At 60.6% G+C, this 14,564-nt stretch overlaps 8 protein-coding genes across 8 annotated transcripts; 4 read left to right on the top strand and 4 right to left on the bottom strand.

Moving 5' to 3' along the window:
* Window positions 1-435: 435 nt before the first annotated feature.
* Window positions 436-678, top strand: COLE_05558 (uncharacterized protein; the record flags this gene model as incomplete). The annotated part of the gene is made up of 1 exon (XM_065626419.1): window positions 436-678. One exon carries the CDS (start codon window positions 436-438, stop codon window positions 676-678), a length of 243 nt encoding a protein of 80 aa, XP_065482230.1.
* Window positions 679-955: 277 nt separating this feature from the next.
* COLE_05557 (uncharacterized protein) lies at window positions 956-2,177 on the bottom strand (the record flags this gene model as incomplete). Its single annotated transcript, XM_018420451.1, has 8 exons — window positions 956-1,120; window positions 1,151-1,173; window positions 1,211-1,287; window positions 1,318-1,368; window positions 1,408-1,532; window positions 1,563-1,964; window positions 1,995-2,049; window positions 2,113-2,177. The coding sequence occupies 8 exons, from the start codon at window positions 2,175-2,177 to the stop codon at window positions 956-958; spliced, it is 963 nt and encodes a 320-aa protein (XP_018277447.1).
* Window positions 2,178-3,302: 1,125 nt separating this feature from the next.
* On the bottom strand, window positions 3,303-3,611 carry COLE_05556 (uncharacterized protein; the record flags this gene model as incomplete). The annotated part of the gene is made up of 1 exon (XM_018423669.2): window positions 3,303-3,611. The coding sequence occupies one exon, from the start codon at window positions 3,609-3,611 to the stop codon at window positions 3,303-3,305; it is 309 nt and encodes a 102-aa protein (XP_018277446.1).
* Window positions 3,612-4,689: 1,078 nt separating this feature from the next.
* On the top strand, window positions 4,690-7,137 carry COLE_05555 (uncharacterized protein; the record flags this gene model as incomplete). The annotated part of the gene is made up of 7 exons (XM_018425480.1): window positions 4,690-4,907; window positions 4,948-5,187; window positions 5,257-5,298; window positions 5,335-5,600; window positions 5,639-5,774; window positions 5,821-5,981; window positions 6,035-7,137. The coding sequence occupies 7 exons, from the start codon at window positions 4,690-4,692 to the stop codon at window positions 7,135-7,137; spliced, it is 2,166 nt and encodes a 721-aa protein (XP_018277445.1).
* Window positions 7,138-7,723: 586 nt separating this feature from the next.
* On the bottom strand, window positions 7,724-9,004 carry COLE_05554 (uncharacterized protein; the record flags this gene model as incomplete). Its single annotated transcript, XM_018423668.2, has 6 exons — window positions 7,724-7,803; window positions 7,900-7,939; window positions 8,042-8,361; window positions 8,450-8,618; window positions 8,668-8,754; window positions 8,861-9,004. 6 exons carry the CDS (start codon window positions 9,002-9,004, stop codon window positions 7,724-7,726), a joined length of 840 nt encoding a protein of 279 aa, XP_018277444.1.
* A 586-nt stretch (window positions 9,005-9,590) lies between these two features.
* On the bottom strand, window positions 9,591-10,734 carry COLE_05553 (uncharacterized protein; the record flags this gene model as incomplete). Its single annotated transcript, XM_065626418.1, has 4 exons — window positions 9,591-9,680; window positions 9,748-9,952; window positions 10,481-10,501; window positions 10,574-10,734. The coding sequence occupies 4 exons, from the start codon at window positions 10,732-10,734 to the stop codon at window positions 9,591-9,593; spliced, it is 477 nt and encodes a 158-aa protein (XP_065482229.1).
* A 364-nt stretch (window positions 10,735-11,098) lies between these two features.
* On the top strand, window positions 11,099-13,145 carry COLE_05552 (uncharacterized protein; the record flags this gene model as incomplete). The annotated part of the gene is made up of 4 exons (XM_018421030.2): window positions 11,099-11,181; window positions 11,213-11,624; window positions 11,669-12,876; window positions 12,914-13,145. The coding sequence occupies 4 exons, from the start codon at window positions 11,099-11,101 to the stop codon at window positions 13,143-13,145; spliced, it is 1,935 nt and encodes a 644-aa protein (XP_018275288.1).
* Window positions 13,146-14,009: 864 nt separating this feature from the next.
* Window positions 14,010-14,531, top strand: COLE_05551 (uncharacterized protein; the record flags this gene model as incomplete). The annotated part of the gene is made up of 4 exons (XM_018420035.2): window positions 14,010-14,108; window positions 14,152-14,195; window positions 14,234-14,345; window positions 14,379-14,531. 4 exons carry the CDS (start codon window positions 14,010-14,012, stop codon window positions 14,529-14,531), a joined length of 408 nt encoding a protein of 135 aa, XP_018275289.2.
* Window positions 14,532-14,564: the final 33 nt, after the last annotated feature.

Below are 14,564 nucleotides of genomic sequence, written 5' to 3'. Positions count from 1 at the left end.
GTCGACGCGAGGACGGGGAGAGGGGAGAGACAGGCGACGAGGAGGAGGAGGAGGAGGAGGCGGAGGAGGAGGAGAGACCAAGGAGAGTGTTGTTGAGAAGAGATCGAGAAGAGATCGAGACGACGAGGGAGGGGGTTGGAGCGACGAGGAGGAAGGACGGAGGTAAGATGGGGATAAGGGGATAAGGGGGGATGAGCTAAGGATGTCTAAAACCTACTCTATCCTCAGGGCACTCGTCTCCCTATGCCACACATCCGGCCATTTACAATCTCCGCTATTCGTTGGGCCGAGGTATTAGGACTGTTCTAATGGTGTTCTCTATTTGTCTATTGATCTGTCTCCAGATCTCGAGACATGCATGCCGCCCTCGTACTGTACACTCGTACAGCGTGTCTACACACGTCGGGGGGCGCTGCGTCCTCCTCTCCGCTGTCCATGTCTTCGTCTGCGCCGTCTCTTCCACATCTCTCCGCGGTCTCGTCTTCGCCAAGCCACGGTACTCGCGTGAGCACGCACGCCGCTCCCTGGCCCTCGTATCAGCCCTCGGCCTGCAGCCACCCTTCGCGCCTCACCCCGCCGTCTCAATTTTGCTGCCCGCAAGCCCCCAAGCCAGGGTTCCGTGGCGCGTTCCGCTCTCCGATCGTCATCTCTGGAACAGCTGGCACAAATGTGGCATAGTAGAGTTTCGCTTCACGCTGACTGGGCTGCTGGCTCGCTTCGTATGCCATTCATCTCAGTGTCCGTCCGGTTCCGCCTCCGCCACATGGTCAGGCACTCCGCTCCACAAGTCAGGCGCGTCTTGCGCCAGTTCACTCCTGCATGTACAAGTATACAACGTCGGCTGCGGCATCATGGGTGTGTGCTGTGTTGAGCGCTGTGTGTCGTGTGTCGTATGTCGTGCGTCGTGTGTCGTGGGCCTGTGTCGTCCCGCCGGCGCTGATTTCTGCTTCACGCCCTACTCGATAACCAGGCGCTCCTCGACATGGCGCTCCTGCCCCTTCTCTCGCGCCACAGAGGGCTGGAACACCGCCGCCGCTCGTTGCCGCCGCTCTTGGTGCGCTGGCAGCAAACCCTTGCCAAAGTTGAGCAGGCACGCCACGCCGTTCCCGAGCACCGCGAGCTGGGGTCAGCTGCCACAGGTTGCGCGCACAAGAACGAGAATAGCAAAGGCCGCTGGCGTTAGCGTCCTGGGTCTTCATCGAGTACGCACAAAACACGGCGAGAGTCGCGCGCGTGCTCGTGTACAGCTTGGCCGTGCGGGGCAGCCACAAGCTGGCGAGTTTGTAGCTGCTATTAGCGGGACAGGGTGGAACTCACACAAAGTATGCTTCGCCGGCGAAGAGGAGGAACAAGGAGACGAGCATGAGACTGTGTGAGCTTGACGACGGGGGGGGGGGGGGGGCTTACGCCGCGTCTTCGGTGATTAGCGCCCAGCCGGTTACGGCGATTGTAGGATAGAAGACCGGGAGGGCAATGACGGTGATGATCAGCTCGGTTTTGTCGCGCCACAGCGCGGTGATGAGAACGATGTACTGCTATCAGAGGAGTCGGCGTGCACGCACCGCCATGCAGAAGGCGCTCGCGAAGAACGCGAGCAGCTTGAGGAGTGACACCATGCACGCGTACGTCCGATACATGCCTGTTGTCAGCCGTGACGCACGACACGCACGCTTCAGCCCGATGCTGGCGTTGAGGATCCGGAACTCCTCCCACCCGAACTGGACGTACAGCCTGCGTGCGAGGAAGACATACCCCGCCGTCGCGATGGCAGTGATGACGATCGGCCACACGAGGATGTTCAGGAGGATGAAATACAGCGAGCCTTTACCGAGACAGTCGTACGTGCCGCCCCGCGGGACACAGGCGCGCGCGTCGTCGAGGTTCCGTAAGGCGGAGCGGGTCTGCGGGATTTCGGTGACGGCGTAAACGAACATGCAGAGCTGGAAGCAGATGTGGAGAACGAGCTAGGTCAGCGGACGGGGAGGGGGACGTACTTGGATGACGTTGCGGGCGCGGATTGCGTCGAGCGAGTACAGGAGGGAGAAGAGGCTGTGTGAGACCGCGAAGAGTGGACGGGGAGAGGGAGGAGGAGGAGGAGGAGGAGGGACGTACCGCCCCAAAACGAAGATTGCCATGTAGACTGAGACGCCGAGAGTTTGCTTGTTCGAGGGCGGCATGCGGGTCTACGATCAGAGGGGTGTTAAGGCAGGTGAAGAGGGCCTACCACCATGACAAGAAATGCGGCCATCGCGAGCGCTGTTACGGTGACGGCCTCGAAGAGGACTGCATTTAGATCTCTGATGTTGTGTGACATCTAAGAGAGGCGTGGACTGACCGACACAGAGATAAACGCGTTCATCGGACGACGAGTCGCGGTACGTCCTCCGGAGTGACCATGGAGGGCGCTTGGCTGTCCTCACTGCCGCAGCCACTGGGTGCGACGTCTGGTCGTGGAGATGTATGCTGTCCATACTGCCAACGTCGGTGAGGGAGTAGAGGCTGGGGACGGGGTGGTAGGAGGCCATGGCGAGGGCTCTTATGCCTGCTTGGAGAGTAAGTGGCGAGCGATCGCGAGCGAGGTAATCCTGCCGCGCCGTTGGCAAGGTGTGCAAGCGTGTAGGCTGTAGCGCGGTTGGCACTAGGAGAGCGGCGAGTATGATTCAAGAGCGGTGCGCGGGGATTGCGAAGAGTGTGGGAAACTGGGATGGATGACTGGTCGTGGATGTGTACTGAACACAGCAGCGTGTATAGCTTGAGGCGGAGAGGACAAGGAGAAGAGAATCGCAAGATGAGTCATGGATGCACCGCACGGATCGTTAGTGGATGACCGCGATGACCGCGGGGGGGCGATTAAGCGTCATGAGTAGCCATATGCAAGTGGACGCCCTTTTAGTTGAGGCGTTGACGCGCGTTGAGGCGTTGACGGCTGCCTGGAAATATATACAGGATGGCGATGAAGAATGATGACATGATGGTGAGCATGTGAGCAGCATGAGGAGATTGCATTCCACGATCAAGCACTGATGGCTTGAACGCCACTCTCATGTCCTCGTCGCCACCCACTAACTCCACCTACTACACACGACCAGAGCATGCAGAGCATACACCTATGCTGTGCTGTGCAGTGCATGCAAAGTGGGGACGACTTGCGGCGCGCCTGCTCCGATAGCAGTCTATCTCAGCTTGCGAGAGACTAGTAGTAGTCTCCTCCGATTGTAAAAGCGAAACGAGCAAATTCTTACAAAAGCGTTATCGCGGAGAGTCACTCCCGCTCCCCACCATCTCACGTCTTGCGCGCGCAATCACATGTCTGCCTCATGCCGGCTCGCTACCTCCGCCTCTCCTCCTCGGTCCTCGACCCGCCCGGACTGACACCCAACCTTGTGGATCAACTGCAAAGCTGCTTTACACGCTATCTCATCCCCAATCCAATCCAATCCAGCGGCCAGCGGCCATCGGCCAGCAGTCAACTGCTGGGTGACTGGAAGCGACGAGCGCATCGAAGCGGCAGCGCGGGAGGCGTTTGACCAGGCCGAGAAGCGCGAGAAGGGATATCCGAGACAAGATCGACAGGAGATGACACCGCAGCACAACACTGGCACATGGCACATGGCACATGGCACATGGGACACAGGGGGAAGCACGTCGATCTTTGTTTGGTCGTCAAATGAGAAATGACCCTGAAGTTATATAGACTACAGGACATGTCGCAGTGTCGGCTGTTGTGTCGGTCTCATTTGACCGCATCCATTTGATTTGAGTATTGGGATTGTATTGCAATTAGGAACTGATTAGCCCCGCCACTCTCCTCTCCTCCTGGCAACAAAGTTTTGATTCCAATAACAACCAGTGGTAGTCGTCCTCATCATCCACCTTCCCTCCTCCATCTCATCCTCCACCACCTCCTCCTCCTCCTCATCATCTTCATCACCTCCCTCGTCATCTCAAACGTCATCATCATCACCACCATCATCACCATCATCACCATCATCATCATTCTCATCTCACTCTCAACCCCCTCCCCCCCCCCCCCCCCCCCCCTCCCTCTTCCCGAGACGCCACCCAATACTCCCTCACTCTGACCCTAACACTCCCCTCCCCCTCCACTACCCTTACCGCGCACAAACCTCCTCTCGCCATCACTCATCACCCCTTCATCCATCACTCCACTCTCCTCGCTCCTCCTCGCTCCTCTTCGCTCCTCTACCACCTCCGCCACCTCCGCTCGGGTCATAGCGCCACCCCGTAACCCGCGTCAACGGCGCTCCTCCCCCTCCCCCTCCCCCCACCCAAGAGGCGCCAAACATGGCCCTCATCGACTCTTCTCCAACAATTCCACTCGACTCTGTTTCTACATCACACTCAAAAACAGTCCTTCCACGACGAGCAAATAAAGACGACTCCGCAGCCGCAGCAGCCGTCGCCGCTTCCTTGGGTCCCACCACCGCCCCCCCAAAGGGACCAAGCGCTCCATCCAGTTCGGCACCTTCCCTTCCCGTCTCCACCGCCTCGCTAACCACCGCCTCGACTGCCGCATCGTCGGCTATCCCAAGCCCACCCGAGGTCGACGCCGGAAGCAACAGTAGCGGGGGAACCACGGGCGCGGGCGCAGGCGTAGGCGTAGGCGTAGGCCCAGCCGCAGGAGCAAGAGCAGCAGGCCCAGTCGCTGCCGTCGCAGCAGGGCGCAATATGGCTCCTCCCTCTCGCCCTCGGTCTCCACCGGTCACACAGTCGCACCAGCGCACAGGATCAAATGCTTCCCAAGTCTTGCCTTCCACTACCACGCCCCAGACAGGCGCAAGCCGCTTAGCTGCTGCCGCAGCCGCCGGTTCTAAACGCCGGGAAGGGCGCGAGCTCAAATATGGCGAGGACGAGCACCCCCTGTCTGAGCAGAACCTCTCAGCTCGGTGCGTACTCCTCCCAGTCGACAACAGACTAACAAAGCAGAGGTTACCACTCTTTGCACGCCATGAAGCATGTCTTCCACGTGCCTAATCGCTGGAAGCTCTTGCGTGCCCTGGGCCAAGGAGCCTATGGCCTCGTCGTCTCCGTTCAGGACACCCTAAGTGGAGAGCCCGTCGCAATCAAGTGCATCACACGCGTCTTTGACAAGCCCATCCTCGCACGCCGCGCTCTGCGTGAAATCACTTTGCTGCGTCACTTTGGGGAACATGAGAACCTAACCGGGTATGTCGCCACCTTCTGGGGCTTTAGCGGCGCCACCTTCCAACCGCAAGTTTCAGGCTGACGAGATAGGCTTATCGACCTCGACAATGTCTGGGACGGTTACAACGAAATGTCGGTATGCGCCGCTGAGCTCATGCTGATAGCCAGATACCTCTACATGGAGCCGATGGAGGCCGATTTGCACCAGATTGTGCGATCTGGCCAGACCCTCTCGAATCACCACATCCAGTTCTTCCTCTATCAGCTCCTCCGCGGCATGAAGTACATTCACACGGCCAACGTTATCCACCGTGACCTCAAGCCTGGAAACTTGCTCGTCAACTCTGATTGCGAACTCAAGATTTGCGATTTTGGTCTCGCCCGTGGCTTCAAGCCTGTTGGAGAGCAGGTCGATGAGCTTCGTCTCACAGAGTGTGAGTGGAACCTCCGTCGTGTCGCTGCTGACGTTCAGATGTGGCCACCCGTTGGTACCGCGCACCGGAAATCATGCTCTCAAATCGCCGTTACACCACCGCCATTGACGTTTGGTCCATCGGATGCATTTTGGCCGAGCTGCTTGGCGGCAAGCCTGTCTTCAAGGGAAAAGAGTGAGTCAAGCGGGAATATTACTGGCGCGGCGTTGGCTGACATCAGCTACGTTGACCAGCTCAACCTTATCTTGGGTGTGCTCGGTACCCCCGATGACGACACGCTCAAGCGCATGAGCTCTGAAAAGGCGCGTGCATACCTCAAGACGCTCCCGTATAGCCCACGTGTGGCTCTCGAAGACGTCTTCCCTGATGCGGAACATGATGGTGAGTCTACTTGATACGGTAGACCTCTGAGCGATCGATGCTGACGTTGTCAGCCGTTGACCTGCTGAGCAAGCTTCTCGTCTTTGACCCCGATGAGCGCATCGACGTCACGACTGCTCTTCAGCACCCTTATGTGGGCACTTACCACGACCCCGCAGACGAGCCGTCTTGTCCTGCTGTCTTTGACAAGTGGGAGGAGGTTGAGGGTCTCCAGACCGTCGACGAGCTGCGTGAAGCCATCACCCGCGAGATCGCCGAGTACCGCGCTGAGGTCCGTGGGTTGGCGGAGCTCGCCGACGGCTTTGATGACGAGTACGAATATGACGAGGACGAGCTCGAGGCGGATGGCGAGCTGTACGAGGACGAGGTCGAGGAGCTCGTGCAGGAGCCTGAGATTGACGAGTCGGTCGAGGCCGTTGCTGTGCCGCAGACACGGTTTGCCGACTCGCAACGGGAAGACTTGGGTATTCAGCCCGCACTCTCACCCAACGCCTCCCCTCGTGTGCGCCGCGTCACTCTACCGAACCAGAGGAGAGTTTCTCGGCGCGACGAGTCGCCTGCCACGCCTGTCACGAACGTGTCAGAGGAGTCCTTCGGTCACACCCCTGGCGCGGGTGCTCGCCCGACCCACTCGCGCCGCTCCTCGACTCAGTCCACGCAGTCGGTCACGCACCGGCGGTCCATGAGCTTCCTCTTTGGCGGTGTGGGAGGCATGACTTCGCTGTCCATGTCTTCGACGAAGGGTGCTGCGGGAGGCAACGCCGTCGACGACACGGCCGTCTCCAGCGCCGAGTACACTGCGAACAGCATGCGGCGCAGCCGCGCCCCGAGCTCGACGGTCGACGCGCTCCGCCCGCTCATCAGGCAGCTAAGCGCGAGCAATCTCGCCGACATGCGCATCAACACGGACGACCAGCCGCTGCACTCGGACAAGTCGCCGCGGCCGGGCATGATGATCTCGCGCCGCAGCTCGCGCGGCTCGCGCTCGGACCGCTCCCGGCGGCCCTCGAGCGTGTGTCTCGCGACCGAGACTGCGTCGTGGCGGCAAGAGGCTCGGGAAGAGCACGAGCACGCGACCGAGGATGCGGACGAGACGGCGACGGAGCAGCCGCCGCCCACAGAGGACACGGCCGTGGGGACCCCGAGCATTAATTAGATTCTTTGCATACGCCATCGCCAACGACCTACCACCCATGCATTTGTCACGTTTCGGGCTGGGCTGGGCTGGGCTGGGACGGGGGTGGAATGGCCGTTCCGTGGTTCCCTTCTGGATGTGCGGGGGTGGCTGGTGAGTCACCATCAGCAGTAAGGTCTGTCACCGCGCATAAGTTGTCGCGGTTGTGCTCTCTCGGCACATCTCATGCCCCAGTCACTCGTGTTGAACGAGTTCTCGGACCTGACACGAAATCAGCTCCTTCTCACTTGGCTCTCTCGTCACGGAGATGTGCCGAACTGCCGACACTTAGTTTCCACGCCCTCCATCTCCTCAGCTCACGCCCCGTGCTGCGAGTGATCAAGCGTTTGCAACCTCCGACTGAGTAAGCGTCTGCGCAGTGACGCGCGCGTGGGAGTGGCAAGTGTAGGCATCGGCCGATTCCGGGATGACGAGGTGAGTCTAACAGCTCACGCTCTCCTGACCGCTGCCCCGCTCTGTTGCCATGCGTATCCAGTTTAATGCATACAAACCGCTTTCGCGGGACTGCTGAGACATCAACCACACTCTCCAATACAGGCTGCCTCGATTAGACGCCCTGGTGCTTGACGGGGGCACCGGTCGCCATCTCCAACTTCATGAGGGCAATAGCACGGCCGGGGTTGAGGCCTGGGAGTCAGTGGGCGGCGCGCGGAAGGAAAGGAGAGGGGTGGATGGACATTTGCCGCATCCGACACGGCCTCGCTCAACCTATGCAAAACTCACCCTTAGGGCACGTCCGGGAGCAGTTCATGATGGTGTGGCACTGAGGGGTCAGCTGTGTTCTCCGCGACGGACATGGCAACGGCGGAAGCAAATACGACATTGTCGGTATTCGCTTTTGCCGGTGGAGCCAAGTTGTACTCACGCGGTACAGAGACATGTTGTTCTGGAGACGGTCCATGCGCTCGTCGGTGTAGGCGTCACGCGAGTCGGCGATCCAGCGGTAGGCCTGCATGAGGACGGCGGGGCCGAGGTACTGGTCCTGGTTCCACCAGTAGGATGGGCAGGAAGTGGAGCAGCATGCGCAGAGAATGCACTCGTACATACCGTCGAGCTTCTTGCGGTCCTCCTGGCTCTGGTAGAACTCCTTGGTCGGAGGGTTGTCGTTCTTGAGGTAGGGCTCAATGCTCTTGTACTGCTTGTAGAAGAGGGTGAGGTCTGGGACGAGGTCCTTGACCACGTACACTGAGGTCAGTGATTGGACAACAGGGCGGAGAAATGCCACGCGACGTCATGTCGGCGCGGCGCGGCGTGGCGCAGCAAGCTGACTCACTGTGAGGGAGGGGGTAGACCTTTGCGGGCTTGGCCGTGTCCTTGTCAATACGGCACAGGCAGGCGAGGGTGTTGACACCGTCAATGTTCATGGCACACGAGCCACAAATACCCTCGCGGCAAGAGCGGCGGAAGGTGAGGGTGGGGTCCATCTCGTTCTTGATCTTGATCTGTGAAAGGGTTAGCGAAAACTGTAGTCACTAGAGATGAATGACTCACGAGGGCATCAAGCATCATTGGCCCGCACTGGTTCAGGTCGACCTTGTACTCCTGCATCTTGGGCTTCTCAGCCGGGGTGTCTGGGTTCTGGCATGAGTAATCCGAACTGGTCGGGCTGGGAAAGGCGGGGGGGGGGGGGGCGTGAGTGGGCTATCTAGCCCACTCGCCACCACTTGGGAGACTTGGAACGCACCCAGCGGTAGATCTTGAAGCTCTTGACGGCGGCGGGCTTGGAGGCCTCGGCGGGCTGAGCAAAGGAAGAGCTAGCGGTGGAGGAGAGGCCGCGGGCGAGGGGCATGCGCGGGAGGGCGCGGAGGGCCGAGGTTGAGCGCATCATTTTGGGCGTGAGGGTGTGGGGGGGGGGGGGGGGGGGGGGGGAGAGTGGGGAGTAAGTGAAGAGCGTGGAGAGCGTGGAGAGGGTGATGCCGGAGGGGAGCAGGAGATGAAGAGGCGAAGAGAGTGATGGATACGATGGAGAGGAGGAGTAGAGAGAGTTAGTGAGAGAGTCGAGGTGGGGCGGTCACGGGGGGGGGTGGTGTGAGAGGGAAGGTCGGAGACTGGCCAGTGAGGGCGCAGCTGCAATGCTCCAATTGTCACTACCATCACACTAATTGGCCCGGAATACCCCGGCCACTTGCACGGAGCTCTTCGGACTTGTATCACCGACATTCCATTTCCTCCAATCACATTACAAGAGTTTCATAAGCTCCCACCCAAAGTTCCACGTGGCTTACTTTCTCACGCTTGCCGTCGTCACCCTCCATCCCGCATCTCTCACGACCGGCCATCCGGCTCATCCGGGGGCACCGAGTCCCCAAGCCGACAAGGGCCGCTCGCTCCAGCCCCATACTCCCCATCGCTACACTTCTGCGACTATGCCAATGCGTTCATGAGATGGACAGAGCAAGCATCTACAATAAACATCACTCGTCCTCCGGCACACCGTGCGCCACCTTGCGCTCGTACGCCTTCTGGTCCTTGAGCCACCGGCGGTATGCCTGGAGCGAGACGATCTGGTGTGAGCGTTGTGACGCCATCTTCCACCGGCTTGCGCCGCCTCCCACACCCAACCAAACCCACCTTCTCGCCATAATAGTCCGGCGCTGGGTTGTTCACACTCTGGCGCGACGGGTCCGCTCGCCTCTCCTTGATGCGCGTGAAGAACTCGCGGTCCATCACCTCGAGAGGAGAAGGGTTGCCCTTTGAGAGCTTGGGGTGCGTGAGGGAAAAAACAGTGTTGCCGATCGCGGGCCCAACGAGGTAGCCGAGAGCTAAGGTTAGTGGGGACACGAAGGGGGATTGCTTGGGATAAGTAGAGGAGATGGGTGGAGACCAACTGCGAAGTCCATTGCACGAGGTGGGCAGCATGTTGAGAGCGACATAATGGAGGGCAAGGGGCAGTGGGCTGGCACAGTTGACAACTTGAGATCAAGTCTCATTTCATGTCCCACCACCCTCTCCCACGAGGAGTGACTTTGATGGAGGTGTGGCCCGTCTACCTCCTCGCAAAGATCACGGCCGAGTTGGCGCGGTCTGGGAAGAAGAGTCATGGACTGGCATCCCCGCCACCGAAGAGGGGAGGGCATTTCCGCGCCCACGCCCGGACCTCTCATCATGTTTCTGGAAGCGACCACAAGCTCTCCTTCGACACTTCACCGAAGCGGCGACAACTCCACTCGATCTTAACCCTTCCAGGTGACTCCCCGACGCCCAGGCGCGACTCACCCATTGCACCAACACTAAATCGAGCGTAGTCACCCAAAGTTAGAAGCGTGGTAAGCATCCTGTCTCGCTGGTGCTTGTCAAAACCTACGTTCCAGCGCCGTACATGATCCTGCTGTCAGCCCGCGACCTTGCTTCCCCCGCCCGATCACACCGCTCGCATCGTCCCCTCATGGCCACTCACATCGGGTCGAGGCCAAAGATGGTTGCGCCCTCGGCTGTCATGCTGTGCTGCGCACAGTACGAAGCGCCAGCCATCAAGCCACCAATAGACGTAGGGATAGTCGTGAGCGTCGACCACTGCCTGCGCCGCTTGCGCATCGCAAGGTATTCGCTCCAGGTCATGGGAAGCTCCGAGCTGGTAGATCCCCGCGCAGAGGCAGAGGACGAGTTGAAGCGCTGCGCTGCCGCGAGCGGGGCGGCGAACGCAGGCGCCCGGCGGGCCAGCGTAAGAGTCGAGGCGGAACGGAGGGACATGGTAGAGTGTAGAGAAGCGATCGAGTTGTTGTGAGACTCGACGACTCGTGCGAGAGTGAATGGACCGAGGTGGAGGTCGAGTCGAGGGGGAGGAAACGCCGGCGTGGCGGTGGCAAATGAAGTGCGGGGTCTCCACACGTTCCTGGTCCTTGTGGATGGCCTAGACGATCGGTTACATGAACCAAGAGTCAACTGACAACCGTCCCTCACACGTCTCCCATCGCCCACTACCATGCTCTCGCCACCAAGCACTGACAACGACGAGCCTCTCGAGCTGCTCGACCTCCCCTCCGAGATCCTCAGCCAGATCGCCAGGTGCGCCGCCAGGCTTCAGCCCTAACAGCAGCTTTCTTCCCCAACGCGACCTGCTCCACTTCCTCTCGACCAGCACGGCGCTTCACACTCTCACGGAGACGCATCTGACCCCACTCCGCGCCGTGATCAAAGGCGTTGTGCGCAAGGGCCCGCCATATCCGCCGCAGTTTGAGGTGCTTCCCTCCCTCCGCCACTTTGTGGGCGAGGACAACGGCCGCCTCTTCCTCGACGTGCTCGTGCGCGCACCGGCGCGCTGGATCCTCGAGCGCTTCGAGTTTGGCCGCTGGAAAGACGATATCTGGAAAGAGGCGTTCGAGCGCCGATTCTTGCCGAGCTGGAAGAGATACAAGAACCCAGAAGACAAATGGCGAGCCGCGTTCCTTCGAACTCTCAGCCGCCTCGACCACAGGGCGTCAGGCTGTGCCCACCACGAAGCCTGGACGGTGCGTTGAGCCCAACGAGACCAGACCCAAAAAACTAACGGCAGAGATTCATTCATCTTAGACGCAACGGAAGTGCATCGCTGAACCGCATCTACACGCGCACGTTCGATCCTTATGAGATTCTCGACGAGCTCAAGCAGCAGGGCGGCGTCACGGGGTACCCCACCGTCGTCCGCGTCCTATGCCACCTCCAAGACGTGCGGATTCTTGCCGTTGGCGTGCTGGCCAACAAGGCGTCGTACTACGTCAATCCCAATGCCCATTTTGTTGTGCATCCACCTCTCTTGCGCCCTGTAACCGAGAACACGCGGCCGCGCAAGGTCCCTCACCGCAACAGCGCCCCGCCGCAAGGCACAGGACCCAGTGGCATCCCAGCGCCCCCGCCCCGGGCCAACTCGATATCCTTTGCTGTCCCCATTGCGGCCGTCCCTGTACTTGGTGTGGCGACATCAGCGCCAGCCCAGCAGTACGTTCCCTTGACGAGAACAACGTCGGTCGGATCGGTAGGCGCAGGCGCGACTAGACGGCCTCCCCTCTTCACCGGATTCAACTGGCGGCCTGGTCGCCGCCACTCGGTCGACAATGGCCAAGGCAGCTCCTCTGACAATCCAGAGGCTGTCCCGTCCACTACTCCGTTATTTCCTCTAACGCGCTCGTGGAGCCGTGAGAGTGATCGGCGCCGCTCATGGGCCTTTGGTATGGGCAGGAGATCGTCCACAAGCAGTCTACCTCTACCGGGCAGTCCGGTGTCGCCCCTCGTACCCATCCTCAATGTCAGCACCGCGGGACCCGGTGGCGACAACTCTGCGAATACCGCCGCACCCACTCAGCAGCATGATCATCTGACTCTTACTCCACCACCCACTCAACTCACTACCCCTATCTCCATGCAGGCCGAAACGCTCCCCACGCTTCCGGAGGACCACTCAGACCCTCCCACTCCACCGACGCCTGATGCATCACCGCCACCCAGCCTCCGCCAGCGATTCCCCTATCGACCCACGCAATATCCTACACCGGCCTACAGTCACGCCCAATATCCGAACTACACGCCCTTCGAGGAGGACCCTGAGGAGACCACTCTCGAGGCCCTCCGCCGCGTGCGTGACTTTCGTGCGGACTATCGCGAGGTTGAGGAGGACGCGGACGATCGCGTCTGGAGCGGCAACGAGGGTATCTGGGGTACGGACGGCGAGGCCATGGCCGAGACGAGCATTGAGGGTCGCCGCTCCCGTTGGGTCGGGCCCATGATGTGAGCCACGGCGCAAGCTATGAGTAGCTGACGACAGTATCATCGCGCAACTGTTCCCGAGCTCGCGCAAGGAGGCCTACCCGCCCGGCGTGCCGCAAGACTCTGAGGTCGAGGGCATTCAGCCCAACCTCGGCCCTAATGGGATGTACGCCAGCTTTGGGTGGGAGGACTTTGACACACTCCTGCCGTGGATTGAGCTTCACGGTTCGGGTCCGGACCACGGCCCACGACGCGCAGGTATGGGCTTTGACACAGCCACCGAGGAGTAGGCGGCTGTATATCTTCACCTTGGTCACCCCGTCTTTGGCACACTTTCATCAGCCCACTCATGCACCTGTTCATGTTGTACTCTATGCATCCCCTGGGAGCTCTGATCTGCTCGGTGGGCAGCGATGAGATAGTGGGGACCAGAAGGGGCTGATGCGGAATGGCGCCGTGCCTGTTCATGTCATCCCTGGGTGGCAACATTTCGCCACCCGCTTCACCATGCGAGTCAGATCGATGCCGTCGACGGCGGAGCACAACGCTGGCGGCCGTCGGCAGGCTGGTGATGAACACTCGGGGTACTCTGCATGATGCCAAAGGCAGATGCCGAGACAAATGCAGAGCGAGCTCGCTAGGAAGAACCATCACGTGAGCGGAAGAGATGACAAGAAACCCCGGCAGTTGCCGGACGAGGTGGATCCGGACACGCGGTAGAAACGACGTGTGCACCCACCCACCTTCCCCACGTCACTTGCTGTTCTCACCAACTACTCTTGTCTTGGTTTCTCATCCTCTCTTCTCATCTCTCATCTCTCTCAACTACTCGGTCCTCTCGCCCCCGCCTCGTCACTCCGCTCCCGCTCCCCGCCGCCTCCGATACCCGTCCTCCGCTCTACGTCGCACTAGTACGCCGCGATCGCAATTGCCACCCGCGCTCCGTTATCACTGCCCACCCTCCCCTAACTCCCGCCGACCCACCCACCACCCACCACCCACCTCACACCGACCACCGCCGACCACCACCACCCCGTCCACGCCCTCCGGCGCTCCTCGCATCACCCTGTGTCCCCCATTGTCCGGCTGGCCACCCCCAGGCCTGTCCCCCTCCCACGCATCTCCGCTCCCCTACCCATTCCCCTTGACACACTATGGGTCGCAGCTACCGCACCTACCTCGCCGGCGAGACCGTCTACGTCTGCCGCGGCTGCGGCAACCACCTCGCCGTGCAGGAAAGCGTCATGAGCCGTGTACGTTGCCCTCGCCCCGCGCCCCGCGCCGCGCTGACGCCAGAACTTCACCGGCCAGCACGGCAGGGCGTACCTCTGCCGCCATGTGTGCGTCACTCAGCACAGCCATCAGCAGCTTACCAAAGCGTCAACGTTTACACCTCGGCCGAGGCCGAGGACCGCACGATGCGCACAGGCAAGCACACCGTGCGCGACTTGTACTGCAGCGTCTGCCACCACGTGTTGGGGTGGAAGTATGTGAGTCCGGGAGAGCGAACTGGCTGACGCCAGGACTTTGCGTACGAGCCAGGCGAGAAGTACAAGGAGGGCAAGTTTATCATTGAGCGCGAGATGATCGTCGAGCGCCCAGAGGGCAAGCGCAACCTCGACAAGCCTGTTATCGAGGAGGTCGTTGTGCGGCAGGTCCCGGTCGGGCGTGGCTAGGCTTGCGGCCAGGGTACAGTCTCGCATGTCAGC

The sequence above is a fragment of the Cutaneotrichosporon oleaginosum genome, assembly GCF_008065305.1.
Source record: "Cutaneotrichosporon oleaginosum strain ATCC 20508 chromosome Unknown ATCC20508_contig05, whole genome shotgun sequence".
In the NCBI taxonomy this organism is placed as follows: Eukaryota; Fungi; Basidiomycota; class Tremellomycetes; order Trichosporonales; family Trichosporonaceae; genus Cutaneotrichosporon; species Cutaneotrichosporon oleaginosum.
This window is presented reverse-complemented; position numbering and strand designations above follow the sequence as displayed.